Genomic DNA, 22,429 nt, shown 5'->3' with positions numbered 1-22,429 from the left:
GCCACAAAATGCAAAGAGAGAATGTGTGAAACTTCTAACTCAGGGCTTGGCACACAGTAGAGCCAGTCCAGTGTCATAGTTAAGAATAAGGTCTCTGGGGCCAGAGAGCCTGGCTTGCTGCCCCAGCTCTGCCACTCTCCGGTGTGTAGCCTTGGGCAGGCTAATGCATCTCTCTCACTCATGTGCCAGAGAGTGCCAACAAAAGGACCTATCTCCTAGGATGGCTGGAACAACTCGAGGACCGTGGACTGGAGTAGTGCTTAGAACAGAACCTGGCACATACATGCCCCTCAGTAATGTCCCATTATTTCTCATAATAGGTCTTCCCTACTTGATTGAACCAAACCTTCATTCGTTGAATTGTCCACTGATTGCCCAAAACATACTAGAAACCACCTTAGTACTGATGCCACATGGTGGACAGGGAGGCTGCCCCCACAGACAGTTCAAGCTTTGAATGGTAGAATAAAAGCATTTTTTTAGTGGTTGGAGGTATTTAAGAGCTGGTCTACTATATGGCTTTCAAACTGGGTCCCTAGGAGCCATAGGATTCCTCCAGAGGGACCAAACAGAAGATGGGGAGACTGCGCAGGTAGAGGGCTTCTGACCCCACCCCTGCTCCAACTAGGGCTTTGGATTCGATCCATGTTACACACCAGGGAAGGTTCTGCTTAAAGATGTACTGTAACTAAAATAAGTTTGACAGGAGTTCTCTTTCGGTGTAGCAGGTTAAGGATCCAGCATTGTCACTGCAGTGACTCGGATCACAGCTATGGTATGGGTTCAGTCTGTGGCCTGGGAACTACCACTTACCATAGGTGTGGCCAAAATTAAGTAATTAATTAAAAAATAAGTTTGGCAGCACTTTCGCACATCCAGGCCCACACACAGTAGTGTGAAATCCAAAGTCACAAGACTATTTCCTCCCAGATGGCTATCTCGAACATGTTTGTGACCAGAGACTTGATGAAATCAATCACAGCAGGGACTGCTATCTGCAGAGTACCATGTAACCGACGCCGCGCCAATCACCACCTGTGTGTCCTCTCACTGGAGCCTTACCTCAAGCCTCTGGGGCAGACACCTACCCCCACCTGCAACTGGGGAGACTGAAGTACATGTCACCCAATAATGGCAAAGCAGAGTTTGGAACCAAGGCTGAGGCTCCTCAGGCTTTGGAAGACAAGGACAAGGTCATGCATGGCCTTGGGCCTTCTTGGGGACTGTATTCACAGGCAGGCACAGGACGCAAACCCCAAAATAAGAGGTAAGATCCACCATCCTTCTGACATATCCACAAAGAGATGTGGCTTCCTGACCACAGCCCTAGAGAGCCCCTGGGCTGGGGCGTTAAGGCTTTGAATAGAACCTACCTGTGACCCAACCCTGGAAGCTACTCTGAGAGTGCTCACCTCCTACACGAGTGTGTACATTCACTGGGCAAAATGTTTCTATCTTCTACATGGACACATAGCATGCTGGGAGCTAGCCAGCTCTCCTGACAAGAAACTGAGACAATATCAAGGCACTCCCTAAAAGCACAGAACCTATCACACAGTACCTACCACACAGTCACTCAAGACAGCTAGGTCATTAAATATGAACAAGTGTGGACTACAAAACTAAGGGAATTTGAAAATATGACCCTTTTGTGATCATAAAAAGGTGGTCTATAAGGTGTTTCCCTATTTCATTTCTTCATGCTTTCTGGCAAATGTTTTTGTTACTGGCAAAAATGTACCCTTCTAATCATAATGTATTCATTTCAAAGGGCTCCAAAATAAGACAATTCCACTAAGAAGTACTCTTACCTTTGTTCCTGAACCAGGCACCTAGATAAAAAGAACAACAAATTTTGTTAAGTTCAACAAAAAGAAACATTTTTATTGCTTTTTTGGAGTGTGGGTTAAAGGGCATATTCACCATATTAAAGATTTCTCAAAGAGGAAAACAGAAATGTTCTTAATAAAGACTTGCCATCTATCTATATTTTTGTAATCTCCATCACAATGAAAGAGGTAACTTTATATTCTCCTTCCACATCCATTTCCTTCAGATTGGAAACTCACTAGACCAGTCTGGCAGGGCTCATCTCTGGAAGCCTCCATACCTCAGTGGACTTCAGTCATTATTCAGTATTTTCCATATGGTCATCACAGCACAGTAATGGAGACATGGCTCCCATCCTCCTGGTCACTTGCACTGGGCCTGTCCTCACCAGAAGGACACCACTGCCTGCCCAGCTCTGGTCCCCTAACTGCTCTTCCTGCCTCGAGGCCAAGCTCCTGGCTCCACAGTGCAGCTGGAGCTCTTATCCTGAAGGACTCGCTTTCCCTTCACTCCTGTCCCCACCTCCAACCACAAGACATCCTATTAGGCCACTGGGAGCTCTGGGAAGGGAGATGAGTAGACATGCCTGGGGCCCTGAGCTGAAAGAGAACTATGCCTGCACGCCTGAGGGATTGCTTCCAGGACAACTGTGAGAAGTCATAGCAGCTGGAAGAATTCACAGGCATAGATGGCTGACGGGGGGAGGAAAAGGTTAAACTTGATTCTGAAAACTGAAGCTCCAATGAATACAGGTGCCATGGACCCCCTACTCCCACACTCCCTACTGCAAAAGAAAGAAATCAGGAGGAGAGAGAGGCTTTCACAATCATCATATGGTCTTTAATCACAGTCAAATGTCTTCTCCCCCGTGACCCTCCACGTCATTCACTGAGTGGGTCAGCTTCCTCTCTCATCTATTCAGTTCAGGCTTCAGTCACTGCAAGCAGGAAGAAGGGGCCTTGTTCCCTTCTCCAGCACACCTATTTCCTGTCCTTTCCTGGGTGCTTATTTCATTTTCCAACCACAAAGAACTTTTTGGTGCTAATATGATCATTTCTGTGATAGTCATTAAAATGCTTTTATAATTCTAAAGTTTTTGGTTATTAATAAAGGTTTTTTAAATTCATGAGACAGACATTATTGGTTACCATCAAAATGACTGAAAGCAAAAAGAAAAAAATGAAAGCAAAATATGAGCTAACTATATAAAAATAAAAATTATTTTAAGTGATCATTTCAATATCTTTGGTATCAGTATTCTAAAGAACTGGAGAAGAAAAATTTGGAGTGTCAATCATGTACTGAACTGATTCTCTAGTTGTCATATTTTAAAAGGGTACAAAGAACAGAAAACAAATCTAATGAATCGGTTTCACTTCAAAATAATTCTTACCTTCAAAATTTTAGGGCTGCTGTAATAAGCCATGCTCAGGGTTTCTATTTCTTCACACTGTTCCAAATTTATCCTTCTGGTACACTTAACAGCTTGGTTAACCAGAAATGCTGGAAATCGTAACATTCCCAAGGAAAAAGGGAAAAAAATTTTCAACTGTCCAATGGTAACTGAAAAATTGTAATCTAAGTAAAACCGCAAAGTTATGACGCAAAACTTGCTTAAGATAGGGCTTAAGAAATTATTTTTCAAATATGTGATACATTCACATGACTCAAAATTCAAAAGGCACAAAAAGATACTGAGATAAGTCTCCCTCTGAACCCTGTCCCCAGCCCCCAGCAACTATCAGTTCCCTTCCCCAGAGACAATCAGCATGAACTTTCTCGTATCTTTCTGGAAATATCCTATGCAAATAAAGGTGTGTATATAAATATAATTTTAGTATTTCTGCCTCCTTTTGGAAACAAACACACAATATATATTCTGCCCTTTGTTGTTTTTTTTTCACTGAACAATTTATCTTAGAGTTCAGCCTACCTTAGTACATGAAGAGCTTCCTCCTCCTTTTTTAGGAATAATTAGTATTCTATTATAGACACACCATAATCTATTCAATCAGTTCCCCATGAATGGACACGTAAGCAGTCTCCAGCTTTGCTATCATACACAATGCTGTAGTTTATTGTTTTGTACGTGGGCCAGAGTTTCTGCAGGACCAGCTTCTAGAACAGCTAAGTCAAAGGGCATATTCATTTGCAATTTTGATACCTATTGCCAAAGTGGTATCAATACAGAGGCTAATCCAATTTTTAGTCCCACCAGCTATATAGACAAGTGACTATTTCTCCACAGCCTTAACATCCTTACACTTTGCCAATCCATTAGGTGGAAATGATATCTCAGTTGGTTTTAATTTACACTGTTCCTACTGTGTGAGCAAGGTTAAGCATCTTCTCAACAGAATGTATTCCTTCATGTGGCAAGTGTTGCTTCATTAGGCCACATGCTACCATCCATGGCATAGCAGGCTTCTGCACAGTGAGGCTGGCTAAGGACTGCAGAGCCATGCCTGTTGCCTTCCACTGCCAAGAGAGCTAATCCACGGATTCCATGATGCAACTGAAGGAGAAGTAGGATCCATGGGAGGCAGTTGCATGAGTTGCATCCCTGCTTCACTGCCACCCGAGTGAGCCTGAGCAAGAAACTGAATGTGGGAGTTCCTGCTATGGCTCAACAGGTTAAGAATCCAACTAGTAACCATGAGGATGCAGGTTCAATCTCTGACTTTGCTCAGTGGGTCAAGGATCCATCGTTGCTGAAAGCTGTGGCATAGGTCACAGACGCAATTCGGATCTGGTGTTTCTGTGGCTGTGGTGTAGGCCAGCAGCTGCAGCTCTGATTCAGTTCCTAGCCCAGCAACTTCCACATGCCACATGTGCAGCCCTAAAAAGAAAGAAAGAAAAAAAAAAAAGGAGTTCCCATTGTGACTCAATGGTTAATGAACCCAACCATTATCCATGAGGATGTGGGTTCGATCCCGGCCTTACTCAGTGGGTTAAGGATTCAGTGTTACCGTGAGCTATGGTGTAGGTTGCAGACGCAGCTCCAATCCTGCAATGCTGTGGCTGTGGCCAATGGCTACAGCTCTGATTGGACCCCTAGCCTGGGAAACTCCATATGCCATGGGTGCAGCCCTTAAAAAAAAAAAAAAAAAAGACAGAAAAAAGAAGAAACTGAACGTTTCTCGGTTTCCTCATCTAAAGAATGAAGATAATCCCCCTGCCCCCGAGAATCACTGTAAGGATCACATGGAAAAACACATGCCATCACTTAAGACAACACCCAGCATGCAGTAAGCGCTTAATCAATGTTAGCTACTGACAAACCTAAGCTCCAGTGAGGAAAGAACTTTCCAACAACTGGAATAGTTAAACAACTGAGTGGGCTGGTTGCAGGTAGTGAGTTCCCCATCATTACAAGTGCTCAACAGTGACTGCATGTGGTAGGAAAGATTCCAGCACTGGGTGAGAAACTATAAAATCTTTGAGGCCTCTTTCAACTCTAAGACTCTCTCTTTGTAGTTATGAAGCCCATTTAATTATGACTGCTATAAATTTATTTATTTATTTTGTCTTTTTGTCTTTTTAGGGCCACTCCCGCAGCATATTAGAGGTTTCCAGGCTAGGGGTCGAATCAGAGCTGTAGTCCCCGACCTACACCACAGCTACAGCAACACCAGAGCCGAGCCACGCCTTCGACCTACACCACAGCTCACGGCAGCGCCGGATCCTTAACGCACTGAGCAAGGCCACGGATTGAACCCATAACCCCATGGTTCCTAGTCAGATTCGTTTCCACTGCACCACGAGGGGAACTCCATATAATTAAGAGCAAGAGAAAGAGAAACTGCCATTCTCTTACCTGCAGGGTTATTATCGGTACACAGAGATGATGTAAGGGGTGAAGGAAACCTCAAAAATGAATCTGAAGTCTGCAGGTGCGCCCCATACTGCAAAGAGAACAACCGACAGTGTCAAGGTGCTACTCAGGCACCCGATCAACACTTACCAGACACCTGCTATGTGACAGGAAGCATTTCAGGCATCAGGAACACAGGGATGAACAAAACACAGATGTGGTCCCTGCCCACAGGGAGCTTACATCTAGCTGTCCTACCCTTTTTCTTTCAAGGATGTATTTCTGCATGTGCATGCTGCTATATTTGCAGGCATTTCTATTGTAGGCTATTTTATTTCTAGTCCTCTGGAAAAGTATGTAAGAAGCTCACATAGGTACCAGCAAGGGGGAAACATGCCCTCTCCTTCACTGGAGCTGGGAGTACAAACTCCTGCAATCTTTCTGGAGGGCAATTAGTTGTCGGTATTTTAAATTTCCATTCATTTTGACCAAGTTAATCCATTTATAGGATCGTATCTTAAGGATATAAATGGATAAAAAATACATATCTAAAAGAATGTTTATTGTGGGAGTTCCCTGGTGGCCTAGTGGTTAAGGATCTGGAGATGTCACTGCTGTGGCTTGGGTTCAATCCCTGGCCTAGAAATTTCTGCATAATGCAGGTGCAGCCAAAAATAAGTTTATTGTGGATTATTTATAACAGCAAAAACTAGAAACGAATGTTTGTTAAATAGTGGAATGGCTCAGTAATAAATAATAATACATCCATGGAAGGAATACTTTACAGATTAGTAAAATGTAGTTTCAGCACTAGCTCCTCCTCTTTCTCATCACTTAAATGGGGACGATGACATAGCCTTCCCAGGGTTGTGTGCAGTATGTCTAAAGAGCTCCACACAGTGCCTGGCAAATGAGAAATGACCAAGAAATGGTAACTTTTTTTTTCTTTTTTGGCTTTTTAGGGCCACACCTGCGGCATATGGAGGTTCCCAGGCTAGGGGTCAAATCGGAGCTACAGCTGCCAGCCCACATCACAGCCACAGCACCGCAGGATCCTTAACCCACTGAACGAGGCCAAGGATCAAACCCGCATACCTCATGGATTCTAGTTGGGTTTGTTAACCGCTGAGCCACAAAGGGAACTCCCAAGAAATGGTAACTTTTACAGTGATGTGGGAAGATGCATAAAATGTATCACTGAATAAAAAAGGAAGTTTATAGAACAATGTGGATAACTTTCCACTTCTGGGGAGCTCCAGTTGTGGCTCAGGCAGTAACAAATCCGACTAGTATCCATGAGGATGCAGGTTCGATCCCTGGCCTCACTCAGAGAGTTAAGGATCTGGCATTGCCCTGAGCTGTGATGTAGGTCACAGATGCAGCTCGGATCTTGTGTGGCTGTGGTGCAGGCCAGCAGCTGCAACTCCAATTTAACCTCTAGCCTGGGAACTTCCATATGCCTCGGTGTGGCCCTAAAAAAACAATAAATAAATAAAAGTCCCACTTTTGCACAGTACTATATGTATATTTTAATAGATGCATTTAAAAATGCAGGAATATAAACCAGTCTATTAATAGTGATTTGCAGTGTGCATTTAATGGAGATGGGGGGCTTTCCATTTTTACTTATATACCTCTATAACTTTAACTTTTAGAACTAGCACATGCTGCTTTTATACTTCTCTTTTAAAAAGATGTTTCCAATAACATAAATCATATATACATTTTTAATGACTACATCCACAGCATATGGAAGTTCCCGGGCCAGGGACTGAATCCAAGCCGCAGCTGCAGCAACATCAGATCCTTTAACCCACTATAGTGGGCCAGGGATCGAACCTGTGCCTCTGCAGCAACCTGAGCCACTACAGCCAGGTTATTAACCCACTGCACCACAGGGGAACTCCTAATGTATATCACATTTAAAGGTTTACTAAAAAATGGATAGTAAATAGCACACATCTTCCCAAAGTCTATAAAACTACACACAACTTTGAGAAGAGGAGCAGGCCTCCAACCTACCTACTCTGTGTTTCCAGAAGCATGACTGAAACACTTTGCTACATTTTTTGAGGTAGAGAAGAACAACGAATTCTACAGAGACAAATGCAAGCTTACCAGAGAATAAACAACTCAAAACCCTATGTTAGAATTCAACTACTCAATTTTAATTTTCATGATCTCTGATCTATAGGCACAAACATTAAGTTTCTTGGTTTATAATATGAATTCCATGTCTCAAGGAAGCTGGTTTTACTGGAAACATACTGAAAAGTTAACTTACAAGAACAGGATATTTGTGACAAGATGAGTGAACTTGAGTTCTTGGCTCACCTCATATTTTGTAGCATTTGGAGCATCTGGTTTGGTTGTAAAAGAAACATCTGATTCTGCATTCAATGAAAAACCATCAGATGTTTTCATCATTTTATCAAAATTGCTTTCATCAGCAATTACTTCCGGATTAATAAAGGATAATGCAGGTTTATCTGTTTTTAGAAAAAGCATTTTAAATCATTATAAAATATGTATAGTATATATAGCACGGTATATTGGAAACAATCTTTAATAGCATTAAGGCTGAAGTGAAAAAATTAAAGAGTCTTTTTATATTCACTTCCCCTTGGATTTCTTGACTCATTAAATAAATAGGATCTCCAGAGCAGGCCTCTTTCTCTACAGTGGAAATAATAGTTTCTAAAGCTACAGGTAAACAGTACAACAGAAACAATAATAATGCCTTTTTCCAGCCCATGGGCTAAGGTGTCTGCTGCATAAATCTCTAAGGGAGACTCTTCCAGATGGCTGTGGGAATGAAGACCCTGTTTCTACCCTCACACAGCCACCACCAAAACCCAGGAGGATAATGTGCTCTGTACCTGACAGGGAGGAGGAGGGAACAGGCTGGCATACTCACTGGGCCTGCTGTGTCAGAGTATGAGACAGTGACTGACCAGTCGTTACCTCAGACTACAAAGCATTCAGCATTCCCTTAAGTTTTCAAGTGCAAGGGAACAAACCCCAAATATAAAGACATTCTGAAAAGATAGTAAGGTTTAACTGATGAAAGCATACATGTGTCTCTGATCTTTGATATCTTGGTAACATTTTACACTCACATGTACTTTGGAACTAAACACCTACATGAGCTAAATGCTCAGATAAAAATAAAGATCCTGCTTTCATGCAAATATTCTTAGTAAAAATAAAAGAGAAAAAAGGAAATTGAAACCAAAGCTGAATCTGATTCTCTACTATTCAATCAGAAGGAAATAAAGTAAAAAAAAAAAAACCATATACCTAAATAAATTTAGATTTCTATGCATGTCTATATATTATAAACACCTTTGAAATAAAGTATGAGATTTCAAAAGACAACTACACAAGCACAATTAAAGAAAACTTGCATGGCTACAGATTTATAAGGTTACTTGCAGTTGTCTGTGGAATGGCCTCAGAAGATAAACTCTAGCCAAACCATAGAATAAATGCTTTAAATCTAACAGAATGGGACATTTTTCCATAAAAGAACTTCTAAAAGACAAATTGTTCAGGCATTCCTGTTGTGGCTCAGCAGAAACAAATCTGACTAGGAACCATGAGGTTGGGGATTCCATCCCTGGACTCCCTCGGTGGGTTAAGGATCCCACATTGCCATGAGCTGTGGTGTAGGTTGCAGACACGGCTCGGATCTGGCATTGCTGTGGCTTGGGCGTAGACCGGCGGCTGTAGCTCCGATTAGAGCCCTAGCCTGGGACCCTCCATATGCCATAGGTACGGCCCTAAAAAGCAAAAAAAAAAAAAAAAGAAAAGAAAAGAAAAGAAAGAAAGAAAGAAAAGAAAAGAAGAAGAAAATTTTTTCAGAGTTTTACAAAGTTTATCACCATCAAATACTTACAGTTTGTAATATGAATGCAGAACATAGATGGATTGATCTGATCAACAAGTTTAAATACTCTCTGAGGTGGGTCTGCTGTAAAATTCAGTGAATAGATGGCTGCTTTTTGACTACAAAACCGACTATCACCCCTAAAAAATAAAAATATATATATATAAAGTTTTAAGGCATATGCACACTATCTTAGCAAGATTATCATTTAAAAAAAATTTTTTTTTGTCTTTTCAGGGCCACACCTGATGCACATGGAACTTCCCATGCTAGGGGTCGAATCAGAGCTGCAGCTACAGGCCTATGCCACAGCCACAGCAGATCCGAGCCATGTCCGTGACCTACACCACAGAACACTGGATCCTTAACCCACTGATCGAGGTCAGGGGCTTGAACCCACATCCTCACAGATATTAGTTGGGTTTGTTACCAATGAGCTTTGACAAGAACTAGAGCAAGATTATTTTAAAACTGTCAGATGCTTGCACTGTACTATGTTAACGACTACATGGAAGATATTTATGAAAGCGTGATGTTAGAGTTGAATCCATTTTTATTTAGTTTATTCAGTGTTAAAACATTTGGCATTTGAAACTTTTTCCTCTGACAGAGGAAATATTAAGACAACTAGAATAACCTTAGAGTTCGCTTGTGGTTCAGCAGGTTAAGGATCCAGCGGCTTAGGTAACTGGTGCAGGTTCTATCCCTGGCCCAGGAACTTCCATATGGCATGGGCATAGCCAAAAAAATTTAGAATAACCTTTAAGGAAATCCTATCAAATATGGAATATAGACCAGAGCATAATTTTAATGTAAATGAACCTTGCAAACTCTGACAGAATCTATCATATAAAACTTTGCAAAACTTCAGACTGCTTATAAGTACCCAGAATGGATCCAAAATTCCTTGTCTTTATAATATAGCTGTTTTCACAAAGGACTGTGAAAATAAGAAAACGTACTGTCATCTGGAAGTCTGAGGGCTTAGAAGTCACATTATAGTCAAATCTTCAACAAATCCCAGACCTAAACCCTAATGAACTTGATACAGAGACGCATATGGTATAGAGACAGAGATATAAGAAACATGGAATCATACTACATACTGCTTTCAGGCCCTTTCTCACTTAATATATGGTGCCCAATATTTCCCACATCATCAAATATGTTTTTATATTATTTTATGAAATGGCTTCATTATATACCAATTTATTAAGATTCTCCCAATGTTTTTAATCAATCCTCTACTGTTGATCTAGGCTGTTTCTAATTTTCACTGATTACATATAATACTCTGACATCTCTGTATGTACATTTTTATTAATTAATATCTCCAGTTATTTCCTTAGGCTGTACCTCCCAAAGTGGAACTGATGGGTTAAAAGGTAGGTACATAATTTAAGGCTTCTGAGGCATATTAGCCAGACCTCCCTTCAGAAAGGCAAAATGCATCCTTACCAACACTGTAGTAATAAGAGTGCCTTATTTCCCTATACTCTTGCCAAGATTGGATATTATCATTCAATTTTTATCCTTTGCCAATTACATGGGCAAAAACCTGTTATCCATTGTTTTAATTTGGATTTTCTCATTTACTAGTGAGGTTAAATATTTTTCCACATGACTATTGCTCACTGGTATTTTTTTCCTACAGTAAGTTGACTATTTTTTATTAGAACATTTGTCTTCTCACTGATTTATAAGAACCCATATATATTTTTACATTTATGGCCGCATCCACAGCATATGGGAAGTTTTCAGGCCAGGGATTGAATGGGAGCTGCAGCTGAGGTCTATGCCACAGCCACTGCAACACCAGATCCTTAATCCACTGAGCAAGGCCAGGGATAGAACCCACATCCTCAAAGAGACAACATTGGGTCCTCAACCTGCTCAGTCATAGCAGGAAATTCAAGAACCCATATCTTTAAGAACTTCTGGGACCTCCCATCGTGGCTCATCGGTTAATGAACCCGACTAGTATCCATAAGGATGTGGGTTCGATCCCTGGCCTCGCTCAGTGGGTTAAAGATCTGGCATTGCCGTGAGTTGTGGTGTAGGTTGCAGACACGGCTTGGATCCTGAGTTATTGTGGCTGTGGAGGTGGCATAGGCTGGCAGCTACAGCTCTGATTCAACCCCTAGCCTGGGAACCTCCGTATGCCACGGGTGCGGCCCTAAATAGCAGAAAAAAGAAAAAAATCAGCTGTGTATAAAATCAGTACACAAAACCGTTTTTGGCCTTTCTATTCTCTTCCAATGATCTATTTATCTGTACTACTGTCTTGAATCAATACATATTATTTTCATTAATGTAGTGTTACAACATGTTTGAAATCTAGCCGTTTGCTCTTCTTGTTCAATAATGTCTTGGCTTTTCCCATTTGTTTATTCTTCCAGATGAATTTTAGAATCATTTGGACACATTATTCCTCTCCCATCTGACCCGGAATTACATTTAATAAATTGAAATGTTTATGTAATGATTCTTTCCATCCCACTATACAGACTATCTCTCCATTTATCCAAATGTTTTGTCTCTCTATAACTCTGAATAGTTAAGTTTAATTCTAATTATGTTATATTTCTATCGGTGTTAGGAATAAAATCCATTTCCATTATATTTTTTGATCATCTTAACCATCTTTTTGGCCACACCCACAGCATGCAGAAGTTCCTAGGCCAGGGATCAGACCCATGCCACAGCTGCAACCAGAACCACAGCAGTGACAATGACAGATCCTTAATCTGCTGAGCCATGAGGGAACTCCTCCATTATATTTTTTGAATGACTTTTGGTGGGGTATTGATTTTTTTCTTCATTTTTTTTTATTACTCAAATGAATTTATCACATCTGTAGTTGTATAATGATCATAACAATCTGATTTCACAGGATTTCCATCCCACAGCCCAAGCACATCCCCCCACCCCCCAAACTGTCTCCTCCGGAGACCGTAAGTTTTTCATTGTCTGTGAGTCAGCATCTGTTCTGCAAAAAAGTTCCATCTGTCCTTTTTTCAGATTCCACATGTTAGTGAAAGCATTTGATGTTGGTGTCTCATTGTATGGATTTATTTTATAACTGTCTCTTTTCAAATACTCTGTACAGTATGGTTCTAATGGTATATCAATTGTTGTCATGGACATAAAGAATATTTTTTAAAAACCACGAGTAGTGTTAATAAGAAAAGATTCAGCATTGAAAAATCTATGAGTCCTTAAAGGATAAGGAGGAGTCAGACGGAGAGGGAACGTGAGGCTAATCCAAGTGCAAGAGTTGCATTGGCCAACAATGGGTAATGTACTGATGGTGTATGGAAAACAAGACCACCAAAGTTGGGCTGAGTGGAGGATTTGAGATGGGGTTAGTAGGAAATAAGATCTGAAAGAGGTTGGGGTGGGTCTGAATCCAGATTGTGAATTCTATAAGTAATGAGCGTTACTGAAGATTCCTCAGTAAGTGAGTGACAAGAAGAGGTGTGTGCTTATAAAGAGGAAGGGAGGACGACGAGACAATTATGAGGGCAATCGTGAAGGAAGACTCAGGAGAATGGGTTCTCTACTCCTCCCCTTCCAGTCAGCCAGCTCTCTAATCCTGTGCAGCGTATGAGTATCAGATCTGTACATTTCTTAGTCTCACTGTCACAACCTTCAAGGGGAGGGCACCTATTAATTCTCATCATCAGCAGCTTTTTGCTGGGTTCCCTGCTACCGCTATTGAACTCTGATCCACTGTTCATGCTGCTGCAGAATTTATTAAGTTGGGAGTCTGATACCCTCACTTCTTGGCCCCCAAAGGATTCAGGAAAAACCCAAACCCTTAAGCCTACACTCAAGGCCCCTTGGGATTTGACCTCTGCCTCCTCCCCACACTCCTCTGGCTCCACCCTTCTCTAGCCATGCTGAGTAACCTGCAGTCAAGCCAACAGGCTCTACTCGTTCAACCCCAGGACTCTGGGCTCCTTTGGCCTGGAACACCCTTTCTGATCTCATGCTGGCCAATTTCTACTTGTCCTTCATGACCCAGCAGCTCCTATTTTCTAGAAAACCTCTCCTAGTTCAGCTGTCTGGGTCAGATGCACTCCTCTGAGTTCTTCTAGTGTCTGGTCCAGAAACTGCCATTCACTTAGTCTCCCTCACTCAAAGAGCTCTTTGAAGGCAGGACAATGTCTGACTCATCTTTAAATTCCTGATACTGGCACATAGGAGGTACTCAAGAAAGGCATGGTGAGGTGTGAAAACTAACTCAAAAAAAAAAAAAAAATTCTCAGAGTTCCCGTTGTGGTGCAGCAGAAACAAATCTAACTAGAAGTTCTGAGGATGTAGGTTCAATTCCTGGCCTCGCTCAGTGGGACAGGGATCCAGGGCTGCCATGAGCTGTGGTTTAGGTCACAGACACAGCTTGGATCCCATGTTGCTGTGGCTGTGGTGTAGGCTGGCAGCTGTAGCTCTGATTTGACCCCTAGCCTGGGAACGTCCATATGCTGTGGGTGCGGCCCCAAAAAGCGAAAAAAAAAAAAAAAATCTGAGGTACTTTCCTGAGGGCACTATGGATTCAGCTCTAACTTCTAAACCATGGGGTATGCAAACCACACCTAATTTTGTAAATAAATTTTACTGAAACATAGTCATGTCCATTCATTTACATACATTGTCCCTGCCTGCTTTTGTTCAACAGTGGTAGAGCTGAGAAGTTGCAACCAAGACCATTTGGTCTATGAAACTTAATTTGTTATGTAGCCTTTTACAGAAAAAGCTGGCTGACCCTCATTCTAAATAGCGTGTATCTAAAATTGCAGTACACGCTAATGTTTTTTTAAAATTACATTTTAGGAGTTCCCGTCGTGGTGCAGTGGTTAACGAATCCGACTAGGAACCATGAGGTTGCGGGTTCGATCCCTGCCTGTGCTCAGTGGGTTAAGGATCTGGCATTGCCGTGAGCTGTGGTGTAGGTCGCAGATGTGGCTCGGATCCCGTGTTGCTGTGGCTCTGGCGTAGGCTGGTGGCTACAGCTCTGATTCGACCCCTAGCCTGGGAACCTCCATATGCCGCCAGAGCGGCCCCAGAAAAGGCAAAAAGACAAAAAATAAATAAATAAAATTACATTTTAAATAATGACCTTGAATTGGAGCAGAAATCTTACTCTCAGGCTCCTGGTATTAAGGCAGGAAAGCAGAATGATTTTCAACAAAAACTGGACCATATTTCAGTTTAGGTAGCCAGAAAAATAATCTGACTGCAACATACCATGCTCCAAGCATTTTTACAATATCAGAAGTAGATTTGACTTCTCATTGGTCAATAAAATAATTTCTCATAGGAAAAACACATTGTACTTCCAAAAAGCATTCAACCTATTAAGTTTCAATTGCTAAAACTTGGTACAAGACTAAATTTAAATTAGCTATATCTGAATAATAAATTGGTCCTATCCTGAATAAATTAACCTCTAAGTGCTATTTTAATCAAAAAGCTTTGAAATCTGAATTATAAGAAGCAGATAATTCAGAAGAGATCATTTCTTTACCTTGTAATCGACTGGGAATGTCATTTTCCACTATTCTACACAATGTGAATTGAGAATACCTGGTAGATTTACATATAAGAAAAGTATGAACAAAGATTTCCTATTTACTTTTTGTTACAGGCGTTACGTCTAAAACAAAAGCTGTAAGATTAAACTGCACTTTACATGGAACTAATTAAACTGCACTATACATGGAACTAATTCACAGATAACAAAAATGTGATACCTTACCTGTTTACATATCAAAGTGATTCAACAGCTGAACACAGAGATTTCATTACACTCTATAAAAAGTACTCTCTCCTCTTTTGCCTGCACTATCATTGGGCTGGATGCAACAAATAAGGGATAGCTCCTCTTCTACATATTGGTTTGGACTGCATGGCTTCTGAATGATGCAAAATTCAGGAGATCAGGTTTGGGGTTTTCAGCCTGGGGGAGTTTGCACTTTCTGTCCCCAAATTTTATAATCTTAGCCCAATTTTATCAAAACCACATGTGTCATAAACTCACGTGACAACTGGAATTGAGCAGGCAGAAAAGACACTGAAATCCGTGGAGCTGCAATCAGGATCACAACAACAGTTGATGTCACACTGTGCTGGAGACAAGTCACAGACACACAGAGCAGCAACTACAGAAACAAAAGAGGTGGTGTACAGAGGGTCACAATCAGCAGGTCGTGACTGCCCCCTGCCACTGCAAGGTACCAAAACCCCATTTCATACAAAAGGTCCATTTTCTTTTTCCTGTTGTACTTTGGGGGAAATTTAAGAAGTCAAAAGTAGTCAGTTTGAGCTCCCTCCTCAATCTGAGGTTTCCCCAAAGTGGCTAATCATCTGACTCACCTGGAAAGTTCTGTTTGTGCTCTACCTACACTCTAATTTGGTAAGTTACCTATGCAACCCAGATACCTATGTTTTTCAAAAATTTTCCAGGTGATGCAGATAATTATGAAGGGTTTAAGAACCAGCAGGGTAAATCACTTGCCTGACCATAAAACCATGGGCTTAATATTGCAGGCTCCCAAGCTCATTGGGAGATTCTGATTCAGAGGAAGGGCTCACTTAAGGCTGCCAAGAATCAGAGATCTCAATCTTGTTCCTCTGCTCAGATGTCACTTGCAGTTTTGAAACTGAGCCCATGTTCACAGGCTAATGCCCAAGAACTAAACTGGCTCAGGTTCTCTGTACTTAGGGTTCTATAAATATCTTTGGTAATTCAGACAATAAAAGTATGGGGAGGATTATGAACCCCCACTTAGCAAGTTTTAAATTTTAATAATGATGACTATCTGGATTTTTTTCTTTCTTTCCTTCTTTCTATTTTTGGCTACACCTGTGGCATGTGGAAGTTCACAGGCCAGGGATCAAACCCATGCTACAGCTGCAGCCCAAGCCACAGCAGTGACAATACCGGAGCCTTAACCTGCTGCAGCAGCAGGGGACTCCCTTATCTGTATTTTTAAATTCTCTATTTTAGTCTGTCAAAGAAGGATTGGGGTGGGGGGAATCCTTTTAAATAAACAGCAGAGGAGTTCATACTGTGGCACAGCAGGTTGATCCAGCGTTGCCTCAGCTGTGGTGTATGTGGCAGCTGTGGCTCAGGTTAAATCTCTGGCCCAGGAGTTTCGATGTGCCACAGGTGAAGTGGAAGAAAAAGAAAAAAAAAGAAATAGCAGAGCATGAGAATGATAAACACTGAAATCATGGTTGTTTAATTACTGATGGAAGGGAGGGAATAAGATCAGTGCTTCAATCTTATCTGCAATGTTTTGTTTCTTTTTTCAAAAAAGTATTTCATGCAAAAACACAATTTTATAAAGGGATCTCAAGCAAACGTTGGTAGAGTCCATATAACATTTTTATATGCATGCATGAATTATTTCCAATAAAAATGAGCTTTAGGTCCAAAGAAGACATACGGATGGACAGTAGGCACATAAAAAAATGCTCAACATCACTAATTATTAGAGAAATGTAAATCAAAACTACAGTGAGGTACGGTCAGAATGGCCATCTTTAGTAAGTCCACAAATAACAAATGATGGAGAGGGTGTAGATAAAAGGGAACCCTCCTACTCTACTGGTGGGAATGTAAATTTACGCTATGGTAAACAATATGGAGGTTCCTCAGAAAACTAAATATTAAACTACTATATGATTCAGCAATCCCACTCCTGGGCATAACCAGACAAAACTACAATTTATAAAGATGCATGCACCCATAGTTCATAGCAGCACTATTCACAACAGCCTCAACAAGGAAACAACCTAAATGTCCATTGACAGATGAATGGATTAAGAAGATGTGGTAGATATATACAATGGAATACTACACACCCATAAAAAGAACAAAATAATACCATTTGCAGCAACATGGATGCAGCTAGAGATTCCCATCCTAAGTGAAGTCAGTCAGAAAGACAAATACCATATGATATCACTTATATGTGGAATCTCAAATAGGGCACAAATGATCTATCTACAAAATATAAACAGACTCACAGACACAGCGAATAGACTTATGGTTGCTGAGGGGAAGGGGGAGGGAGTGGGATAGACTGGGAGTTTGGGGCCAGGAGATGTAAACTATTACATTTAGAATGGATAAGCAGGAGTTCCAGTTGTGGCTCAGTGGTTAAAGAATCCAACTAGGAACCAAGAGGTTGCGGGTTCAATCCCTGGCCTTGCTCAGTGGGTTAAGGATCCGGCATTGCTGTGGTTGTGGTATAGGCCAGCGGCTACAGCTCAGATTGGACCCCTAGCCTGGGAACCTCCATATGCCGCGGGAGCAGCCCTAGAAATGGCAAAAAGACAAATAAATAAATAAATAGAATGGATAAGCAATGAGGTCCTACTGTATAGCTCAGGGAACTATATCCAGTCTCTTGGGATAGATCATGATGGAAGATAATATGAGAAAGGTAATATATATATATGTATGACGAGTCACTTTGCTGTACAGAAGAAACTGGAACAACACTGTAAATCAACTATACCTTAATAAAATTTAAAAAAATTAATGAGCTTTAGGGATTTTTTTGTGACACAGTGGGTTAAGGATCTGGCACTGTCACTTCTGTGGCTCAGGTTACTACTGTGGTTCAGGTTCATTTCCCAGCTTGGGAAGTTACACATACCTCAGGCACAGTCAGAAAAAAAAAATCAGCTTTAGAAAAAATGTAGCTCAAAAAAGGTAAAATAACAGTCTGGAAAAAAGTTTGTAAGGAGAAGGGGAATGTCTATCAAATAACACAATCCACTCTCAGAGTTTTCCTCCTAAAGTTTACATGTTTCCCTTCAGCCAAGGACTCCTCTGTGGGCTTAGTAAGCAATACCACTCATGCATGCTAATATAAACAATAAGGAGTGTTGGAGTTCCCGCTGTGGTGCAAAGAGATCAGTGGTGTCTTTGCAGTGCCAGGATGTGGGTTCAATCCCTAGCCCAAGACCATGGGTTAAAGGATCTGGTGTTGACCTGGCTCTGGGGGAGGTCGTAACTGTGGCTGGGATCTGATTCCTAGCCCAGGAACTCCACATCCTGTGGGGCTGCCAAAAAATAAAAAAATAAGGAGTGTTAAGGCACCCTGCCTTTTGTGTTCAAAATTACTCTTGAATTGTTTTCCATAACTTAAAACCCTTGTAGGTAGGTAGCTATAAGACTACTAGGGACAAAGCAATAGTGTTTAATAACTACTTAGGGGGAAAAAGGGTCTCTATTCAAGATGTGAGTGTACTTAATCAGCCAACAAGCATCTGTTGAGCACTTGTGGGGTTTAAGTAGCACTCAGCTGCTCTTTCAAGCCTCTTCATGTCTATACGCTTGGCTCCTAGAGCAGGGTACTAATGAATAGAGCTCAGATCCAAGATGAAAGTCAACATCCTTCTCTTCCACCTGTAACCCATTCTGCAAACAGCTGCCCAGTTTCTCTCCTCAGTTTTCACATATCAGGAGTGTGACCTAAAATCAGGCAAGTAGGAGTTCCCATCGTGGCACAGTGGTTAACGAATCCGACTAGAACCATGAGGTTGCGGGTTCGGTCCCTGCCCTTGCTCAGTGGGTTAACGGTCCGGCGTTGCCGTGAGCTGTGGTGTAGACTGCAGACGCGGCTCGGATCCCGCGTTGCTGTGGCTCTGGCATAGGCCGGTGGCTACAGCTCCGATTCAACCCCTAGCCTGGGAACCTCCATATGCCTCGGGAGCGGCCCAAGAAATAGCAACAACAACAACAAAAAGACAAAAGACAAAAAAAAATAAAAAAATAAATAAATAAATAAAATCAGGCAAGTAATTCACCAACCTGAAAAATGGGTATAACCCTGCAACATAAAGCTGTTATGAGTATTAAAAAGGATACATCACAGATGAAATGCTTAGCATAAGGCCTGCTACACAGTAAGCAGTTAATAAATATCAGCTGTCATTTATTATCACTACCTATATAGGTCTAAAGAGAGGCCCATTAAAAAGCTGATGGAAAGTGCAAATTCAACTTCCCACATCGGAAAAACGCCCTGAACTCATGCCCTATTAATGATGGGTCAAGAATAGCTTCATTTCGGGGAGAAAGTGCATTAAAAGGAAACTCGGCCCAAAAAATCTCAGAGAATTTTGGGTATTTAATACTCTGCTGTAGTCTGCTGTAGTGCAGTATCACTTAACTTCTCTACTAATTCACCAAATCAGCAGCTTTCAAAAACAACACTTTGTTTATATTGAAAAGCAGGTATATCTCTCTGTGTTTTTTCTTACAGACCACTCATAATTTATAAAGGAGAAATGGTTCAGTAACTGAAGTTAAGTCCTAGAGTTCAGGACATCAACCAATGATGACTCTTCTCCTTACAAAATATCGTCTTACTCAATTTAGGAAAAGATCTCTTTCTCTTAAGAAGGGATAAAAAATACTGCATTGCTATTGAGTTACAGAAAATTTACAGTGTTTTGTTTTTTTTTTTCAATCACAAACTTCTTTGAGAGACTACCTACTGCTATGAACCCTCACCCTGGAAAAATTCATGTTCAAAAAAGTCTGCACTCAGTCTGGGAGTCACAGAAATCCCCTGAAGTCATCCCTGCCAAATCTGATTAGTCGCTAAATGTATAACTCAAGGTTTAGATCACTTTCTGAGAAATATTTTAATTATCCCTAAAGATGAATCCTAAGAACTGGGCATAACCTTCTCACCTCCAACTCAACACAAGAGGAATCCTGGTTTTTCACAATTTAAGTCAACAGACACAGGCCTTAACCTAGTCACTTTCAGTAAAAGAGACATTTCCCATACCCCTTTCTTTTTTTTCTTTTTTAGGGCCACAGCTGCAGCATATGAAGTTCCCAGGCTAGGGGTAAAACTGGAGCAGCAGCTGCCGGACTACCCCACAGCAAAGCCAGATCCAAGTTGCATACTGACCTAGGCAGCAGCTTGTGCAGAATGCAGGAAACTTAACCCACTGAGCGAGGCCAGGGATCAACCTGATGGATACTAGTCAGGTTCTTAACCGCTGAGCCACAATGGGAACTACCCCTCCCCCTCTTTTTGATAAGCAAAAAGTTCAACATATCCTATGCGCTTAATTTCCACAATTGTCTAGAAAATTCCAATTTAATTTCATGTTCTTCTAGAAAACTACATTCATTATTACCTTTAGAGTTAATGTTATCCAGGACCACTGCAAATACTTTCAAAGATTTTTCTCTGAGTCTCAGTTTTCTCATTTGCCTAACAGTGATAATAACATCTACCTAGGGGTTGTTAAATTAATGCCTACGAAACACTTAGCAATGCCTACATACAGTAAGTGTTCAATAAATGTTAACTATCATTATTATCACAACCTCACCCAGGCTACCCTCTCCAGGTTGGAACAATGCAGGTCCCCCGGAATTGGCACTTGGTACCCACCGTCCGTGACCGGGGTAGGCCTGGGGCCGGAGGAGGGCCTGGGGCCCCTGGGAGTCTCAGGGGGCCTAGGTGATAAGGTGGGTAGGAGAGTCGTCGGGGCCGGCTCCGTAGAGTTGAAGCCCTCCGTAGTCACCACAGGGGTGGCCCCGGCCTGGGCGTTCACAGATGCCCAGCAACCCAGGAACACTAGCAGGAGCGGCGGGAGGCCCCGTGGCCCCATCGCCCAGCTGAACCACGCAAAGCCAAGGCTGACAACCTCGCGTTGCTTAGCAACCGTGGCTGCCGGACGCGAGGCATCACGGGAACGGTCGCGCAAAGCCGCAAGAGACAGCGAAGGTGGAGGGCGGGGCCTGGGCAGGGCGGGCCGAGAGGACAGTGGGCGGGGCGGGGCTAGACCAGCCTCAAGGGGCTGGATCGAGGGGCGGGGATGAGGGATGGGGACCACCGTTCTTCGTGAAGTCGGTGGAGACCTAGGGCTTGTGAATAACCGATGAAGTTTCCAAGCGGACTGCAGTGCTTGTTTAAAAAAATGCGGATGTCCAGGTTCCAGCTCAGAGGATTCTGACTCAATAAGCCCAGAGCATAGTCCAGAGGTCAATTTTTTTTTTTTTTTTTTGCTTTTTATGGCAGCACCGGGGGCATGTAGAAGTTCCCCCGCTAGGAGTCGAATTGGAACCGCAGCTGCTGGCCTACACCACAACCACAGCAACACTGGATCCTTAACCCACTGAGCAAGGCCAGGGATGGAACCCGCATCTTCATGGATATTCATGGGGTTGGTAACCTGCTGAGTCACAAGGGGATCTCCCCAGAGAGCAATATTTTTAACAAATGTTCCAGTGCTACCAGTGGAGGGACAGAAATTTGGGGAACTGCTGTCCTAAAGCTACTAAATAGGGTATTTTGAAGCACAGAGATCACATCACCATCCTTGAATTTTCTCTATTTCACACCTGTCCACACTTGCTTTGCCATTTTGGTCTTAACCCACTTAGGCTCTCTGAGCCATGGTTTTCTCATCTGTATGACAAGGATATCACCTACCTCTAAGGGCTGTGTTCCAGGAGATGGCCAGATAACTTCTCTTCACCATGTTGTGATAAGGGGGGCAGGTGAGCACTTGACTTTTTTACAGACAAAAAAAAATCGACAAAAATTGCATGTAATGGGAGTTCCCGTCGTGGCGCAGTGGTTAATAAATCCGACTAGGAACCATGAGGTTGCGGGTTCAGTCCCTGCCCTTGCTCAGTGGGTTAAGGATCCGGCGTTACTGTGAGTTGTGGTGTAGGTTGCAGATGCGGCTCGGATCCCGTGTTGCTGTGGCTCTGGCGTAGGCCGGTGGCTACAGCTCCGATTAGACCCCTAGCCTGGGAACCTCCATATGCCACGGGAGCGGCCCAGGAAATAGCAAAAAGACCAAAAAAAAAAAAAAAATTGCATGTAATGATTTATGTCTTAAAA

General features: G+C 42.1%; 1 protein-coding gene across 12 annotated transcripts in view; it reads right to left on the bottom strand.

The window, feature by feature from the left end:
- The window catches only part of TCTN1 (tectonic family member 1), a 33,832-nt gene extending 12,620 nt beyond the window's left edge, over positions 1–21,212 (bottom strand). For 7 of the 12 annotated variants that reach the window (XR_014827298.1, XR_014827299.1, XR_014827300.1 and 4 more), the window contains exons 1-7: positions 20,969–21,212; positions 15,574–15,694; positions 9,543–9,673; positions 7,979–8,133; positions 5,648–5,735; positions 3,224–3,333; positions 1,812–1,832 (exon numbers count right to left, since the gene is read on the bottom strand). Coding sequence is in view for 8 of the 12 variants with exons in the window: in XM_013982866.3 (XP_013838320.1) it covers positions 1,812–1,832; positions 3,224–3,333; positions 5,648–5,735; positions 7,979–8,133; positions 9,543–9,673; positions 15,574–15,694; positions 20,969–21,188 (846 nt within the window). In the remaining 4 variants the exon portion in view is untranslated. Of the gene's footprint in view, positions 1–1,811; positions 1,833–3,223; positions 3,334–3,763; positions 4,670–5,647; positions 5,736–7,978; positions 8,134–9,542; positions 9,674–15,573; positions 15,695–16,604 lie in introns of those variants that run through there. The other 5 variants (XR_014827301.1, XM_084996229.1, XM_084996231.1 and 2 more) reach the window with 5 other exon arrangements.
- Between the last annotated feature and the right edge of the window lie 1,217 nt (positions 21,213–22,429).

Source organism: Sus scrofa, chromosome 14, assembly GCF_054392235.1.
Source record: "Sus scrofa isolate SSC_HxYL_T2T_F1_AM1 chromosome 14, Sscrofa_HxYL_maternal_Yorkshire_Landrace_v2.0, whole genome shotgun sequence".
Classification (NCBI taxonomy): Eukaryota; Metazoa; Chordata; class Mammalia; order Artiodactyla; family Suidae; genus Sus; species Sus scrofa.
This window is presented reverse-complemented; position numbering and strand designations above follow the sequence as displayed.